Source organism: Otolemur garnettii, unplaced genomic scaffold (genome assembly GCF_000181295.1).
Source record: "Otolemur garnettii isolate 467f Iridium unplaced genomic scaffold, OtoGar3 scaffold00093, whole genome shotgun sequence".
NCBI lineage: Eukaryota > Metazoa > Chordata > Mammalia > Primates > Galagidae > Otolemur > Otolemur garnettii.
Genome location: NW_003852488.1, coordinates 707,813 through 726,900, shown reverse-complemented (window position 1 = coordinate 726,900; position 19,088 = coordinate 707,813). Strand labels below are relative to the sequence as shown.

The 19,088-nt window shown below is 35.2% G+C and overlaps 1 protein-coding gene across 5 annotated transcripts in view; it reads right to left on the bottom strand.

Annotated features, from left to right (window-relative positions):
* Window positions 1-19,088, bottom strand: part of KIAA1109 (KIAA1109 ortholog) — a 245,993-nt gene that overhangs the window by 135,930 nt on the left and 90,975 nt on the right. For all 5 annotated transcript variants that reach the window (XM_023516561.1, XM_023516563.1, XM_023516564.1 and 2 more), the window contains 9 exons: window positions 17,029-17,148; window positions 16,058-16,338; window positions 13,531-13,781; window positions 10,666-10,924; window positions 8,203-9,040; window positions 7,395-7,465; window positions 6,699-6,872; window positions 5,525-5,645; window positions 231-377 (listed from right to left, as the gene is read on the bottom strand). In XM_023516561.1, the coding sequence (XP_023372329.1) occupies window positions 231-377; window positions 5,525-5,645; window positions 6,699-6,872; window positions 7,395-7,465; window positions 8,203-9,040; window positions 10,666-10,924; window positions 13,531-13,781; window positions 16,058-16,338; window positions 17,029-17,148 (2,262 nt within the window). The remainder of the gene's footprint in view (window positions 1-230; window positions 378-5,524; window positions 5,646-6,698; window positions 6,873-7,394; window positions 7,466-8,202; window positions 9,041-10,665; window positions 10,925-13,530; window positions 13,782-16,057; window positions 16,339-17,028; window positions 17,149-19,088) is intronic.

Below are 19,088 nucleotides of genomic sequence, written 5' to 3'. Positions count from 1 at the left end.
CTAAATTTTTATTAGATGAATGTGGGACATTTTACTAACCATTACCTAATATTCTGCTTAAACAAATTATATCACATCAACTCACATTAGATCACCAGAGGAATAAAATGCCTTATTTTTTTATATTATACACTGTTCTATCACCATTTACTTTGGTACATGTAAAGGATAAAAGACCATCAAAATACTCTCCTCCTTCAGGAAAAATGTTTTAAAAACTACGTTGTTACCTTTGGTATGCTAACATTAGTCTGAAGACCTTTAATTGTTACATTATCTTGCTTCATTATAAGATTAGTCTGTGCTTGTCCTTGTTTAGTTGTTCCTATAACAGGGTGCTCAGTTTTTGTGCCTCGAACATCTTGTTTGGAGGATAACTAAAAAGATTAAAAGTGGAATTATTTCACAGACCTTTCATAATTTCCATGCATCCACACAGCAACTTGCTTACTTGCTCTGCTCCTCTATGCTCATCTACGTGCCAGCTGCTACTTGGTTTAAATAACCCATCTTAAAGTCTAAACCTTAGAAAAGCCTGGAAAAACACTGGTGGCTTCAGAAATGAGAGAAGTAATATACTACATATACTAAAGTAAAATCAGCCTATAGAGAGACAGAAAAAATGGTAACAGTAATTATAGGCAATTTTTAGGATCACTAAGCTCTAATGACTTAAAGACAGACTTGGTCTCTGATATTGGCTCCATACTGGCTGGGAATATTTTGGGGTGTTTTTTTTTAATTATTTATTTTTTAGTTTGGGATCCATTGAGCATACAAAGAATTAGGTTACACTGATTGTATTTGTTAAAAGTCCCTCTTGTGATTTTGTCCCTCCTCCAAGAGATGTGCCATATACCCTGACTTTCCCGTCCTCTCCCTCCTCTCCATTCCCCAGTTGCTAATTCCCCTACCCGCCCCCCCACCCCTGCCCGTGTATGAGTTCATCTACTGCCTTCATGTTAAGAATTGAGTACAATGGCTTTTTGCTTCTCCATTCTTGTGATGCTTTACTAAGAAGAATGTGTTCCACTTACATCCAGGTCAATACAAAAGATGTAAAGTCTCCATCTTTCTTAGTGGTTGAATAGTATTCCATGGTATACATACACCAGTTTGTTAATTTATTCCTGGGGTGGTGGGCATTTAGGCTGTTTCCACATTTTGGCAATTGTAAATTGAGTTGCTATAAACAGTCTAGTGAAAGTGTCCTTATAGTAAAAGCAATTTTTTTTCTTCTGGGTAGATGCCCAGTGATGGGATTGCAGGATCAAATGGGAGGTCTCATTTGAGTTCTGAGGGTTCTCCATACTTCCTTTCAAAAAGATTGTTTTATTTTGCAGTCCCACCAGCAGTGTAAAAGTGTTCCCTTTTCTCCATATCCAGCATCTGCAGTTTTGAGATTTTGTGATGTGGGCCATTCTTGCTGGGGTTAGATGTTATCTCAGGGTTGTTTTGATTTCCATTTCTCAAATAGAGACAATGAGCATATTTTCATATGTTTCTTAGCCATCTGTCTGGCTTCTTTTCTATTCATGTTTCTTGCCCAGTGACATATAGGATAGTTGGGTCGTTTTTTGTTGATTATTTTGAATTCTCTATAGATCCTAGTTATCAAGCTTTTGTTCTATTCATAATATGCAAATATCTTTTCTCATTTTGAAGGTTCTCTATTTGCTTTGGTTGTTGTCTTCTTAGCTGTATGGAAGCTTTTCAGTTTAATTAAGTTCCATTTGTTTATTTTTGTTGTTGTTACAATTGCCACAGAAGTCTCCTTCAAAAAATCATTTTCTTCATAAAATTGTTCCTCAGGTTGATATCTACAAGTGTTTTCCCCACACTTTCTTGAGGATTTTTATTGTTTTGTGCCTTAGATTTAAATCTTTTATCCATCTTGAATCAATTTTTGTAAGTGATGAGAGGTGCAGGTCCAGTTTTAGTTTCACACGTGGTTATCCAGTTCTCCCAACATCATTTATTAAATAGGGATTCTTTTCCCCAGTGTATGTTCTTATTTGGTTAATTAAAGATCAAGTGGCTATAAGAGGTTAATTTCCTCTCATGGTTTTCTATTCGGTTCCAAATGTCAATGTCTCTGTTTTTGTGCCAATACCATGCTATTTTGATCACTATGGCCTTGTAGTATAGCTGAAAGTCTGGTAGGGTAATACTTGTTTTTATTACTAAGAATTGCCTTGGCCATATGGGGTTTCTTCTGGTTCAATACAAAATGAAGAATTATTTTTTTCCAATTCTTGAAAGTATGATGATGGTATTTTAGTGGGGATTACATTGAATCTGTAGATTCCTTTAAGTAGTGTAGACATTTTCACAATGTTGATTCTTCCCAGACATGAGCATGATATGTTCTTCCATTTGTTAATATCCTCTGCTATTTTTTTTTCTTAGGTTTTTGTAATTTTCTTTGTAGAGGTCCTTCAGGTCTTTTCTTGTATATTTCTAGGTATTTCATTTTCTTTGAGGCTACTGTGAAGGGAATTGTGCCTTGACTGCTAATCGCTGTATTAGCTTATTGTTATTGGCATGTACAAATGCTACTGATTTGTGGACATTGATTTTATATCCTGAGACATTGTTGTATTTTTTGATCACTTCTAGGAGTGTTGTGGTTGAGTCTTTGATAACATCATATCATCAGCAAAGAGTGAGAATTTGACCTCCTCTGCACCCATCTGCATGTCCTTTATTTCCTTCTCTTGCCTTATTGTATTGGTTAGAACTTCCAGCACTATGCTAAATAGTAGTGGCAACAGGACAACCTTGTCTGGTTCTAGTTCTAAGTGGAAAAGTTTTCAGTTTTAGTCCATTCAGTGTAACATTAGCCATGGGTTTGTCATAGATGGCTTCAATCAGATTAAGAAATGTGCCACATATGCCCATGTTCTTCAAAGTTCTAATTAGAAAAGGATGCTGAATTTTATCAAATGCTTTTTCTGCATCTATTGAGAGAATCATATGGTCTTTGTTTTTGCTTCTGTTGATATGTTGAATCATGTTTATAGACTTGCATATGTTAAACCAGCCTTCCATCCCTGGGAGGAAACCAACTTGATTGTGATGAATGATTTTTTTAATGTATAGCTGGAATCTATTGACTTTAATTGAGAATTTTTGCATCTATATTCATTAGTGAAATTGGTCTGAAATGCTCCTTTTTAGTTAGGTCGTTTCATGGTTTTGGTAGCAGGGTGATGGTCTCTTTGTAGAACATGTTGCAGAAGATTCTTTTCTTCTCAACTTTTTGAAATAATTTCTGCAGTGTTGGTATAAGCTCTTCTTTGAAGGTTTGAAAGAATTCTGGTGAGAAGCCATTTTGGACCACGGCATTTTTTTGTTGGGAGATTTTTTATTGTTTCTTCGATCTCAGTTCTTGAAATCAGTGTGTTCAAAATATCTCTTTCTTCTTAATTAAGTCTAGGGAGTGGGTGTGATTCCAAGTACTGATCTGTTTCCTGCACAATGTCAGATTTCTGGGCATAGAGTTTCTTGTAATACTTAGAGATGATCTCTTGTATTTCTCAGGCATCTGCTGTTATTGCCCCCTTATCATTTCTGATTGACGTTATTAGAGATTTTACTTTTCTGTTTCTAGTTATTCTGCCCAAAGGTTTATCGATTTTATTTATTTTTTCAAAAAACCAACTTTTTTTTTCTTTTTTTGGCCAGGGCTGGGTTTGAACCTGCCACCTCCAGCATACGGGGTCAGTGCCCCACTCCTTTGAGCCACAGGCACCGCCCAATCCATTAACTCTTTATAGGTGGAGTCTTTTGCAGTAGCTATCTCATGGTCCCTTGGGGGAGTTCCTCTGTTTTGGTTTTTCATGTTGCCCCAATTTTTTTGTTGGTTCCTCCTCATATGTTCTTGTTCACCTTCTTGTCCTCCTTTTTCCTTCTCGCTGTCTCCTTTGCTTCAAATTACCTTGTGTCAGAACTTAGGTCTTGAAGTGGCCCCAGATTGTGCAAAGCAAAATAAATGGAAGTCTTGCTCTTGATGACAATATGTTGCAATATGTTGCTGGCATTGTGGGACATACTGCAACATATTGGCACTGTAGTTTTTTTTAGGAGATAAAGAGCACAGCCAGGAATCTCTATGAACCTTAATCCAAACTTAGCTGCTTTCGGTGATCACCTGATTCTTTCTACAGCATTCAGACCCTGCCAGGTTGGTATCTTCAAGCTCACAAGAATCCTTCAGGGTTAGGTCTCATAGTTCCTCTGACTCCAGTTCCTGTGGGGTGCAGGAGTCCCTCAGTATGTCTCAAGAGTGGAGTTATCATTCCAGCGAGCAGAATTAAGATGGCCAGGGTTTAGGCCCCTGCTTCCTCACAACCTTCCCATAATGGCAGACTTGCCTCGTCAGCCACCAAACTGTTGGCAAAACCACTCCAACCAGCGTTCAAATCTGGTTGCTATGTACTATTTGAGCCTGCCCACTCTTCCAAGCTTTCCACTCTATGCATAGCTTCCCTCACCAACTGAAAACTCCAGAAAGGCTTCTCCCATCCCAGATCTCTGTGGGAGGCCAGGTGATCCCAGCCAGTTGCAATCACTTACCTAATTTATCAGATTTCCACCACTCTGGATCATATGCTGTATCTAGCTCACCACATCACTGTGCTCCCTGAGCTACAAGTGGGTAATGTCCCATGCCAGGTATGGCTGGGTTCTTTTTCCCCAGTCTTCTAGGAGAGCTTAGCTGAATGATCCTTCTGGTCTGCCATCTTGCTCCACCCCTTTGGGTGGGAATATTTTTGAATTTTTTTTTAATCTCAAATATCCTAACTATGTATCACATGAAATGGTAATATATATACTAAATAATTGGTTCATGAAATATAATCAGCCTCACTTTCACTTCTTTGCTGACCTACATAGTACAAATACAATCTAAATAAATTTGAAAGCCAAATGGAAAATCACTAGAAGAGGACAAGGAAATGACTACAAAGCAGCTGGCTTCATAGCTAGAACCACAGCATAAGTAGAATAGTAAGGGTAGTGATTTAAGTCATTAAAGTGAATAAGAATATTCTCAAAAATTATATTAAAAGAAAAACCAACTAATCACAGAAGAAAATAAAAAATAAACAGCTTTGCTTTCTTAGAAAAGCAAAATACTAGTCCTAAAAACTGTTCATTCACTAAGGGCCAAAGCTCTTTATAAAAGACTTCAACCTAAGCTACTTTTGAAATAAAGAAATAAAGCTTTTTTGAAAAATAAATATTTGTATTATTTTTCAATCCATACTCTACTTATATATGCTATCTTAAATGAAGCCAAGTCTGATTTAATTTGCAAACTAAATTTCTTTTTTTTGGCAGGGGCTGGGTTTGAACCCACCACCTCCAACATATGGGGCCAGCACTCCTAACTCCTTTGAGCCACAGGGGCCATCAGCAAACTAAATTTTTAATACACTTAAGTTTTTTCAACTTTGTATAGTCTGTACACATGATGATACTAAATTTTCTATGTCCATGGAATAAAAATAGTTCTTACGTTTTCTGAGAAGGTAGTCTTGCTATTTTGGACTGCTTCCCTAAGGACCTTGGCATGAAGATCATCTACAATTGCAGCTGGATGTCGGGTACTTGCACAATGTACCATTGCTTCAATATACCTGAGGGGGGAAAATAGTAAATGAAAAATTTGAATATCACTAATCCTATGACCTAGTTTATCTAAACATATCAGTGAATTTAGTAGCATCTGAATACACATGCCAATTCTTCAACAACGATGTGAGAATTTCTAAGCCACAGTTTAAAAATTATACAATCCCCACCACAAGATCAAGTGTTTCACATTGGGCAATGGTCTTTTCTTTTACAATCTCCTAAAGATGATTTCCTATATTCTTCATTTGTATGACATCTCTTAAGCATTTTGACAATAAGTTATCATAGAAAACTATATACTGTTGCAGTAAAAGGGAGACTTTCATGAAAATTTGTCCCCACTAAACCCTTTCTTTTCTCAACTCCTTCAGCACTCTGTGTTTTCCATACAACTTCAGTTATGTTCCATTCTCATCTTTATTCATATTAATTTTGTCTCCCTAGATAGACTATAAGCTTCTTGTAAGATACAGCCTCTGTTATTTTCCCTTTTTCCCTTCATTAACTAGATAGTAGTGAGAATATGAAACATAATAAGTAGTTCCTGAATATTTGATAACTTTATGCTCATCAGCTCAAAAGTGAAAAATAAAAATCTATTGCAATATAATTATTATACTGTAGTATACAGTAATATACAGTCAGCCCTCTGTATCTGTGGGTTGCACATACACATATTCAACCAATTGCAGATTAAAAATACATTATTCAGAAAACAATACTCATGGGATATAGAGCCAACAGCTCTGGAGGGCCAAATTTATATCCACAAGTTCCACAGGGCCAACTACAGGACTGAACATCAGCAAATTTTGGTACGTTTAGGGTTCCCAGAACCAATCTCCTGTAGATACAGAGAGATAACTGTAATTATTTAGGCTGAGAAAATAACATGATAATGAATTGAAACATTGGCCTCTTTAAACATATTTTCATTTTTATTCAATCAAAACAGCTATTATCAACAATCTTTATGAACATGTCAATTACATAAACTTATATCAAATACAATTTATTATTTTATAAAGTAATAGATTTTTAGACAAAATCAATACCTGTCTAAAGCTTCAGCAACTAGGGGTGTCAGAACAATATCAACAGTTCCTTTTACTTCAACTATGGCTGTTGTCTTTGTCTGGGAGACCGGTTGATCCAGGGTCCACTCTTCTGTTAATGTTTCATCATCTGTGTTATCAACGAGTTTCTTATCCAGTGGAGTATATGGTGTACTACATAATTTAACAAGCAAAGCATACATTAAAAAAGACTATAAACAAGAACAGAAGTTGGAGCTTCTTAAGATGAGTGAACACCTACATTCATTTCCACTAAAATTTCATGGAATTGGATTTTATATTTTACATCTCAAAGACAGGACAAAAGAGGTACTAAAATGTAAATTTATCAAAGATGGCTAATATATCAAATGATAAAATTTTTTGATATATTTACTTAATCAACCTTTTCTAAAATAAAAAAATATATATAATGCTGAATTCTTATTAGTCCTGAATTTTGATATGCCAAGTTATGGCTTGCACAGTATGTTCAATAGAAATGCTACTGACTACTTATTAAATAAAGTAGCCAAAGCTATGACAAACAAAAGAACTGAATTATTTTGGGTAATTTATACTTAAAATAAAGTTCATACTCAAGGAAAAAATGGTTATTACTAAGAATAAACCCTACCTATCTGAGAATAAAGAAAAACTGACTTTAAATGTTAAAAGTATGTTATCTTTGCTTACTTTGAAGTTGATCCTGAAAGTTGCATGCCTCTGTCTAGCAAAGAATTAGCTGTGAGTCCCTGCTTGATAACCTAAAATATAAAATATTATAGTCTAGAATTTTAATTAAGAATGATTAAATAAATTAACATTTAGACTCCAAATAAGTATTGTATACACACACATGTATATATTAGACTGTATATATTAGACTGATTCCTTAGTCAGTTCCATAAGACTTTATATGCTTAATTCTGTCTTTAACAACATAAATTTTTTCTTACAATTTATCATTTAAAATAAGGAGTTTTCATATTTGCTATTACCATTAAATTCATTTTGAGGTGTTTTTAGCTTAAATAGAAAAGCCATTTTCAGAATACATTATGAATGCACAACAACTACATTCATGCTAAATTATAAGAACTCAAATGTCAAGTGAGTGAAAGTGGCTTTGCATAGACATAGTTAAGAGATTAGAGGAAAGAACCACTAAGAAGAATTTCAAAATTTTATTTTTAAAACAATGAAAATATGAATTCACAGAGACTTGATCTTAAAATCTTAAGAGTAAAATGCAGCCACAGAACGTTAGTTAGATTATATGGATGTTGTGGCAATCGAAACTTAAATAGTTCCTCAATTAATATGTTTGAATTTATAGTACTCATCAATAACCCTGAGATCTGTCATATATAATAACTATGACTTCAGAAAGTCTATCTTTCAGAAAATTAGCTAAAATGAATGAGAAATTTTTAGAATATTTTATTAAAAGTCTATTTTTCTAAATAAATAAAGTAGTGAAAGCTAATGATTTGCTTTATACCTTAAAAGTTGGAACAGAAAGCTGTTCAAATGATGATGAACTTTCTTCACTGGTTGGTGTATCCAGATCCAGGGGACGATGCAATGAGGACTTAGAGGTTCTTTTGTTGGTTGGATGCTTAACTGACCAATTAATTACTTGGAACTGAGTAAGGTAAGTCTGATAACAATTCATCACAGGTTGTTGAGAAGTAATCTGTTCACTCTCTCCTATCTTCTCACTTTCTACAATATACAGATGTTCTATAACATCATCTTCTCCACCCAATGCAGAAACAAATGAAGCCTGGGAAGGATGAGTTTTGAATGGCAGAGTTCGGGAATCCTGAATGCTTTCTCCATGGCCAGTAAGTGGTCCTTCTACACTGTGATAAATGGAACCCCTACTATAGTCAATCTGCTGGGTTTGCTTTTTCTTCTTTTTTCTACCGGGATAAGTTCCAGGGCCTTCATCACTGCTAATGGGCTCAAATTCCTCAGCTGCAGAAAAGTAGGCTTCACTGTCAGCCATTGACATGCTAGAATCCATTGATCGATATTGATGAAATGAATTAGAATCTGCTGATGGTGTATATGGGAATGAACCAAAACTTCTCCTCTGCTTTGGTGAGTCTAGTACATTCTCATCACTACGAGAGACATCACTACTAAACTGGACTCCAACTGTCACAGGTTGCTTGTCCCCATAGAAAGCAGCAGTAAGACTCTTGGTACTTCCAAGGCGAGTAGAACAGACAGAGGCTTGTCGTTTCAAGGGAGATCTAAGAGGAGACTGACCTACTGATTTATCCTGAGTATTAGGAGACACAGGGCTGTTTCCTGAAATTTCTGTAGGAACACTAAAACAAAAAGCAAAGTTATTACTATTTCCTATACATCAAATTATTTACCCTAAGAATAAATGTAAGTACATATAAAAATCTTTTTAGTAATTTTAACTCATTTTATAAATAAAAGAAAATCCAAAATTTTACAAAAGCCATTCAATGTAGTACATATAATGTGTTCATGTTCCCCATATAGTTTAAAAAAAAAAACAAAAAACAGAGGCAGCTTAACACATAAATACTTATACCCCAGAGCAGGTGTCCTCAAACTACGGCTCGCGGGCCACATGTAGCTCACCTAGGACATTTATCCGGCCCGCCAGGATAAATGCTGCCACTGCCTGTCCTGTTTAGCAGCTGACTTGTCCTGGGGCCCGCAGTCTGGCCCTCCAACAGTCTGAGGGACAGTGAACTGGCCCCGTTTAAAAAGTTTGAGGACCTGTGCCCCAGAGTATAATCCATGGAAACTGGTGCATTTATGAGTTTATTTCTGACAGAGTCTTGCTCTGTAGCTTGCACCAGAGTGCAGTAGCATAGCTCAAACTCATGTGCTCAAGCAATCCCCCCGGCTCACCCTACTTAGCCTGTCTTCTATATGTAGGGCTATAGGCACATGTCATTAGGCCAGGCCAATTTTTTCTTTTTTCTGTTTTTAGTTTTTTGTGGACATGGGATCTGTGTTATATGGCCTGGGCTGATCTTGAACTCCTGGCCTCAAGCAATCCTCTACCTCAGCTTGCCAAAGTGCTAGGATTATAGACATGAGCCATTATACCCAGTCAAGAGGTTTTCCCCACCACCATATCCTTAAAAAGCTTGCCTTATGAAAAAGTACCAAGGGCCTTTGAGAAGGGTTGAAGGAAAGGAAGAAGTCATAAATAACTCCAATATTTCTGACTTTAATAACTGAGGTAGTAGTGTCATTTAGAGAAGCAGAAGAATCTGAGAATGACAGGATTAAGGCCCTGGATTAAGTTTGAAATCTCCACGAAACATCAAATAAAATATCAAGAAGGTAGCTAGACTGGCAGGGACAAAAGTTAACAGAGTCAAAAGAGACAACAATAGTCAACAAGTAGCAGCACTAAAAGGGAGGGAAGGAAAGAGGGAGGGAGGGAGGGAGGGAGCGAGGAAGGAAGGAAGGAAGGAAGGAAGGCAGGCAGGCAGCCAGCCAGTCAGCCAGGCAGGCAGGCAGGCACGGCAATAGACACTGAAAAGGAATAGCCAAGAAGGTGGGAGGAAATTCTGAAAAGGGCTCTCAAGTCAAGAGAAAAATGTGCTTTAAGAAAGGAGTGGCCAACTATTAAGGTACCAAGAGGAGGAACAAAAAGTATCCTCTAAAACAACTAGAAGGATAATATCCAAACATTAACAGTGATTCAGTCTGAGTGGTGGAATGTCAAGGAACATTTATTTTCATTATACTTCTCTGTGTTCTTCTCATATTTAGGATAAACACATATGTATTACTTCTATGATCAGAAAGACAATAGTAAATGGATATTTTAAAAAATGTTCAAGTATAGTAAACATTTTTCTAAAGAGGGGGATACAGAGGGAAGAAGTTTTTCTTGCCTCAGTTTTAAACAATTATGATCATACTATGATCAAGTTTCTAAATCTAACTAAATACTGACCTTACTTGGCCATCATCTCTTTTTGTACTGTGCAAGAACTCTTTTTGAACCAAATGGTCCTCAGCAACAGAAGAAGGACTTTCTTTCTCACCAGCCAATAGAGGTTGTGCAGCACTAGAACTACTATTCTCTTCTGAGGAAGAGGATGAGCTATGAGATCGTAACGGTACTTGAAGACTAAGGTGCTGAGTTTTTCTCTCTACTTCTACTCCCACTGGTTTGCTTTCCCATTCTTTCCTCTTCATGCCATTCACATTACCTAAATAAAAAGATGGGTAAGTGAATATAAAAATTTCAAAAGCAATTTCTCAAAAAACATGAAAATTTAATTGTTTCAAATAAAATCACTTTAAAAAGCAAAAGTTATCTCATTTCACATAGCAATATGTTAAACGCTATCAAAAGATAGCCATAAAGCCCATGAACAGTGAATTTTCTTCATTTTTTCATTTTTTTCATTTTTTAACCTTTTATTTGACAACTGCTAAACTTATAGAAACTCTTCAAATATAATACAAAGGACATCATATCTTTTTAAGATTTGCTTATTTTAAACATTTTTCTCTTTTTGTTCTAAAAGTTCAGCGAGAACAGGGATAATATTATTTTCAGCACATTTGCAATGATGTGCTTCCAATGCCTTGAATAATGTCTCAAACACAGAGAGTACTCAATAAATGGTTTTGTGAAGAATAAATAACGACTTTATAGGTAGAATAGAGCACCACTGTTTCAAAGTTTCATAAAAAAAAAAAAAAAAAACACAAAACCCTGTGATGTGTTATAAAAATCATGGAGGGCTGGGGAAGATAAAAGGAGCATCTTATTGCTGCCTAGATCCAACAAATAATTTCTGCTCATTTCCTCCTCTCCTCCAGCCATTCCTATGTTACCTATGTTAATGAAAAACCTGCTAGTGAAATCAGCAGACTAAGAAGATGAATAGACAAGAAATTCTCGTGGGAAGAAATTTTGAAATGTGCTATCAATTTAAGAGAAAAATGTGCTTTGAGAAGGGAGTGGTTGGCTCAGTGCCTGTAGCTCAGTGGTTAGGGCGCTGGCCATATACAGTGGGGCTGGCAGGTTCAAACCCGACCCAGCCCTGCTAAATGGCAATGACAACTGCAACAAAAAAATAGCCAGGCATTGTAGCAGGTGCCTGCTGTCCCAGCTACTTGGGAGGCTAAGGTAAGAGAATAGCTTAAGCCTAAGAGTTTGAGGGTGCTGTGAGCTGTGACACCTTGGTACTCTACCAAGGACAACAAAGTGAGACTCTGTCTCAAAAAAAAAAAGGGGGACCATCTATTTAGTTGCTAAGAAGAGGACCAAAAAATATCTACTAGACTAGATATTTCATAGTACAAGCGAAAATTTCCCTGAACAGAATGTGGTTCTAGATGAAATTCAAGGGGTAAGAAGACTTAAGAATTTACAATATAATACTTTTACTTCTAGTGCCATAAATGTAAAATAGGAACAACAAAAGTAAAAGAAAAATAGGTTTAATTTTTCTGTACGTACTATAGGAACTTAGTGTTCACTTCCAAATAGATCCTTAATTCTATCAATATGCCCTTCTTGATTCTATCTGATACTGTGGATTTCTGTATTCAGTTTCTGAAAGACTCAACAATCAGACACTCACCTACATTTGTAGGTGCTAATTTCAATCATCCCCTGACAAGAAACTTATAACAATTTAGCAACTACAACTCACTTCAGAATTACCAAGAGGTACAGATATCACCTATTACACTTTAGAAGAATTATAATTAGCTTTGCTTTGTTCAATGTTAGAAAGGGAATTTGCTATTTTCCCCTTTTATACCATTTATAAGTTTCCTGTAGATTTTCTTCCTTGAGTTAGTAATAGTTAAGTTTTGATATACAGACTAGAAAATCAAGTAGTCTTGGGTGGCACCTGGGCTCCATGAGTGGCTATATGGGCACTGGCCCCATATACCGAGGGTGGCAGGTTCAAACTCGGCTCCAGACAAATTGCAACAAAAAAATACCCAAGCACTGTGGCAGGCACCTGTAGTCTCAGCTACTCAGGAGGCTGAGGCAAGAGAATCACCTAAGTCCAAGAGCTAGAGGTTGCTGTGAGCTGTGACGCCCCAGCAATCTACTGAGGGTGATAAACTGAGACTCTGTTTCTAAAAAAAAAAAAAGAAAGAGAGAAAATCAAGTAGTCTTTATAATTAGTGGCAGCTGTAGTACAGGAGAAGAGACACTAATTCAATATCCCCAAATCTATAATAATTTTTGCTCAGCCATACTTGCTATGTAACTTTGTGCAACTCAGTCCAAATGATGAGTCTCAGTGATGAGCCTCACTACAAAACAGGGATAATATCTACCTCATGCAGGCATTAAATGAGAAAATGCTAGTGTAAACTTTTAAAAATGAACAGTATTAAAATGTAAAAAAGTTATAGAAAAATACAGTTAAAATTATTAGTATCTATCCTTATCCTTTAAATGCCAAGAAGTTTTGGTATGTGCTGCTTTTTATAGGATAATCTGTTCTCATTCTAGCAAAACTGTTAAAGCAAAATGGCCTTAAAATAACATGTACACTTTTGTATTACTATTCAGTGAAAAATCATTTCAACAGGACTTTAGCATATGTCATCCAGCTCTTTCCTCTACTTTTGCCCTGAGTGTCTCTGAAAAAAAGCACTGGTTTGACCTAGCTTCAGTTAAGTTATCTGCAAAGCAAAGGTGAATTATACTAAACCACACCTAGAAGATTACAAAAAATTAATGGAGTTGAACAAAGTAACATTGAACTTCTCTCAGAATCGTGTAAGGATAAGGACAATAAATGATTAGCACGTGTGACAAAACAACACATTTTATTACCATCTATAATTTTGGGAATTTCTTTAGTAATAATCCATTCTCCAGGATGTAGCAGAGACTGTCCATAATACATATCAGACTCAGCACTTGTGCTTGAAAATGCAGAACTACTGGAAGGTGTCAACTCTTCAAGTTTGAAGAAATCTAGGCCAGTTAATGTGCCACCAAAGAATCTGCAACCACCAAGACAACCACACTTGTTTCTACATCTCTTATTCTTCAGGGTATCATCTGGCCACAAAAACCACAACCTAAATAGAACCCAAAGCAAAACAAACAAAAATAAACATTTAAAAAAAATCACTAAGAAATGAAAAACTTTTTGGCAAATAATTAAGTGTAAATTAATTTTTAATATTTTTAAGAGATAAAGTCAACACAAACATCAGTAAGTCTTTTTAATCATTTTACCATTATGAAATAAAAAAAAAGTATTACCATAGTAAATGAGATGGAAATAACTAGGAACAATGATGATAGAAATATAACATACATTTAAAAAACCAAAGAGTTAGAAAGGAGCAAATATAAAAATTAGACATTTAAACTAAGTTTTAAAACAAAAGAATATACTCTTAAAAAGAGTAATACACTCTTTAAAAAGAGTATGTATTAAAGTTTTAAAACATTAATCTAAAAATAAACAAAATTGTTAGTATAGATTTATGCTTAATAGATAACTCATTACAGTTCAAACTTCAGGGCCTATTTCACATTCCAAATTTAATACAGCAAATAAATAAATAAATAAAAATATATATGGGGTAAGTAAGAAATTATTTCTCAATAAGACTAACACAGTAGACAATTCCATATTTTAAAGAAAAACAACTTATGCAGTTCTATTCTCTTATAATAAGGACTACAAATGAAGTATTAAGAATGCATGTAAACTTCCTTGGGGGTCTGTATAGGTGACTCAAAAATCTGTCATCGTTTATTAACTCTTCTTTCCTAAAAAATATTATAGAATAGAAATCTATGAGATATATCTTTATTGTCTTCTTTTTACCTTAAATAATAAGGTATTTATAGGCCATTTTTCTAAGCATTTATATATATATTATCTCCTTGAATTTTTAGGACCTCACAGACAAACAAAATAGTTATGCGTCTCAGGTTACAAAATGAACACTCATAAATCGGTAGCCTTTTATACCAACAACAGTCAAGCTGAAAAAAGTCAAGGACTCTATTCCGTTCACAGTAGTGCCAAAGAAGATGAAATATTTAGGAGTTTACCTAACAAAAGACGTGAAAGATCTCTATAAAGACAACTCTGAAACTCTAAGAAAATAAATAGCTGAAAATGCTTACAAATGGAAAAACATACCACGCTCATGGCTGGGAAGAATCAACATTGTGAAAATGTCCATACTACCCAAAGCAATATATAATTTTAATGCAATTCCTATTAAAGCTCCACTGTCATACTTTAAAGATCTTGAAAAAATAATACTTCATTTTATATGGAATCAGAGAAAACCTCAAATAGCCAGGACATTACTCAGAAATAAAAACAAAGCAGGAGAAATCACGCTACCAGACTTCAGACATCTACCTCCCTGGTTTTGTGCCAGAACCATGTTGTTTTGATCACTATCGATTTATAGCATAGTCTGAGGTCTGGTATTTTTCATATATATATATATATATATATATATATTTATTTATTTATTTTTTTGAGACAGATTCTGGGTATCTGTTGCCCTGGGTAGAATAGAGTTCTGTGACATCATAGTTCACAGCAACCTCAAACCCTTGGACTCAAGTGATCTTCTTGCCTCAGGCTCTTAAGTAGCTAAGACTACAGGCATCCAAAACAATGCCTGACTAATTTTTTCTATTTTTAGTAGAGATGGGATCTCACTCTTGCTCAGGCTGGTCCTGAACTCCTAAGCTCAAGCGATCCGCCTGTCTCAGTCTCTCAGAGTGCTGAGATTACAGGAGTGAGCCAGTCAGAATAAGCATATATCAACTATATAATGGGGGAGATAGAGATGGAAAATGTTATACAATTATTTAAAAAAGAAGTGACTCAGCAGGAGGCTCTGGCAACTCTTTAAAAGATAAAATCATTTCTTAAAGACTAATGAAAACAGACACACAATCTTCCCTATAGTGTGAAAGGTCCATAAAAGAGTTTTTTACAGTACATAATGACAGAATGGTGGTTTCTAGGAATGATGAATTAGAAGGAGAGGGCCAGGGGAACAAAAGAGAGATAATGTACTGCTTTACAAAATGTTATTTGCGGACAAATCAAAGGCGTTTCACTGTTGAGATATACAGCATGGACTTAGAAAAACAGTTATTTGTAGCAACCAGACCACCACCAAAGATAAGGTATCTGGTATGTTCAATTAAATAACAGATCCCTTATGTATTCATTGAGGTATGGCAGCACAATCATATTAGGTCTTTATTTAAAATGTTCTTATTTCATTCCTACAGAATTTCCTCTCTAATTATCTAGCAATTTTCATCTGAACCTAAAACTACTGCCATTCTGAAAATTTTCACTTACCTTTTAGTTCTAGTATCATGAGTTTCTAAGAAATGTCTTTGTGCCTCGTTTTTAGAATGATGATCAGCAGCCAAAGCAACATCAACGGTAATAAGTCCTAAATTGGCTGACCCAGCTTCAAGCCAATAGGCCCTTCGCAGCACTGCAGGCTGAAGTCCAACTCTGCAATTATTTAATTGTTCAATGTACTGTCTCACTTGAAAATCCTGAATTGCAGCACTTATTCCTTCCCCAACTGATTGATTATGGAGATTACAGTCTGCAACCCGAATTGCTCCCATCTAAAGTCAAATGAAGAAAACAAAATAAAACTGTAATTTCTGTATTTTGAAATAGCTTAGCTTAAACTACAGAATAGGTGGTCATTTCAAATAGAGTAAAACATAGGCAGAAAAAGAGAAGAAATGAAAGAAAAAAGAAATCAAAAAAAGCACAAATGGAAAATGGTAAAGAAAAAAGGGAAAATAGAAAAGTTAAATGTACCAACAGAATAAAAAAAAAAAAAGGAAAAAGTACATAAGTCCAAAAAAAACCCCAAAGCAATGAAATCACAGAAACTTCACAAGCCTTGATTTTAAACTGAAACCCATAAAACAGAGTAACAAATGTTTTCAGGAGACAGGAAGGAAATTTAATGTACAAAACCTAAAGACATTTAAAACTGAACAAATCTTTTGAAACCACTACCGGTTTATATCCCAGCCATAAAAGCAATCTACCAGTTTATATCCATGACATAAAGCAATGTTTTAATAATTGAGTCAGTGTAAAAAAGTGGTGAAAGTATGCCTTAATAAATGTAGTACTGGAAGATAACATGGATGAGTAAAAAATAGAAAACTATCTTATAAAATTTGGGGTACTCTATGAGATATATCATAAGTGTGTCATATCATAAGAAATGGAGATTTGCTTCAGTAAAAAGGAAAAAGAACTACATTGGCCTAGAGGGGAACAAAAGCAAAACTTACCTTTATATTTGTAGCACAACCATGTTCAACAATGTAAATATCAGCTCCATCTACTGCTAAACGAGTCATTGTATATTTCAAATCATCTGATGTTGGACAAGGCCCAGGAATACAACTCAACTAAAATAAAAAAGAATCATACAATTAATTCATCACCAACATCTCATTACTTTGCTAATTAAGTAAATTGCCTTATTTAAATTAAAAATTTCTGGTTATAAATGTATTTTAAAGAAACAAACTTCCTTCTTTTATAATAAATGAAATCATCAACAGTATTATTAATTAGACAACTAATATTCATGCACCATTTTCATTCAAAAAGGCAAGCAGAGAGTCTAATGGACAGAATATGTATATAACTTATTAGTGAAAGAATAAAGTATTCACAAAGAATTCTTTATTCACAAAGAATAAATTGAAAAGAAAATAATGTCTCTTTATAAGAATTATAAAGAGTTTAGAGCTATAATACACACTTGTATTTGTTTTCACATATGCCCACAAATATGTCAACTGTAAATTTTATGATATTCAGGACAATCCATACAAATTTAATTTTTTTTTACTCATAAAACATAACTTTGGCACTGTTTAGGTTGAAAGAAAATGTACAGCATCACCTACTTCAATGGATTTCTTGAGGAAATGGCAGACCTGAATAAATTCCTGGCCCAATAGCATGTAAATGTTCGTTAGTAGCAGAATCAGAATTAGAAACAGGTGTCTTGCAGTATAGTAAATGTTCTATACTGATATACTCCAGGCAAAAATAGGTCTGAGTAAACTAACATGACAGAAAGGAGATCACTGTTTGCCTACAGTAAGGGCTGACTATAAGGGGACACAACGACCTTTTCTAGGGTGACAGACATGTTCTGTATCTTCAATGATTTATTGGTTACACAGGTATATACAATATTTGTCAAAACTCAAACTGAACAACTTAAAAGAAGTCAATTTGTTGTATGTAAATTATACTTCAATAAAGTTTATTTTTAAAAATATTTAATGCATCATAAAAGCTTTAAGTTTAAAAAAAAAAAAACAAAAAACAATGGCCGGGGTAGTAGCTCACATTAGTAATCCTAGCACTTTGGGAGGCTGAGGCAAGTTCAGTATCTGAGCTTAGGAGTTTGAGACCAGACTGAGCAAGAGTGAGACCCCTCTCCACTAAATACGGAAAAACTAGCAGGGCATTATGTCTGGCACCTATAGTTCTAGCTACTTAGGAGCCTGAGACAAGAGGATCACTTGAGTCAAAGACTGTGAGGTTGCTGTGAGCTATGACATCACAGCACTCTATCCAGAGTGAGATTCTGTCTCAAAAAATAAAGAACAGTAAAAATAAAAAAAGTAAAAAACACAGAAAAAGATAGAGGTACCTGAAAGCATGTATCAGTTACCCATAAGAATCTTGATATATGACTAAGAAACTAATTCTGGCCATCCTAGCAAATTACACCTGTATTCCTCACACTCTGTGAGACTGAGGAGGGATGATTGCTTGAGCTCTGAAGTTAGAGACCAGCCCGAGTAAGAGTAAAAACACCATCTCTACTAAAAATAAAAAAAGTAGCTGGGCATGATGGCATTTGCCTGTAGTCCAATTCATGCCTCAGAAGGCTGAGGCACAAGGATCACTTTCACTATTGCTCAAGACTTTAAGGTCATGGTGAACTATGATGACACCACTATACTCTAGCCATTCTAGAGAATGAGACTCTAGCCCTCCATTAAAAAGAAAAGAAAAGAAGCCAATTCTGGGGATCCTGGAAATGTGTTTATAAAAAGGAAAAACAATTTTATCACTAATTATAGTTGTTTCTTTTATTGTCAGTAAAGAAGCATAGGTTTCAGAGTTTTTTGGACATGAAATTAAAAGCAGGATTTGTTAATTTCAATTCAAGGTAATATAATGGGAAACAAATACAGTTTATATAGAAAACAAAAAATGAAAAACATGGCTCAGCGCCTATAGCTCAACCGGCTAAGGCGCCAGCCACGTACACCTAAGGTGGCGGGTTCGAATCCCCAGCCCGGACCCGCCAAACAACAAT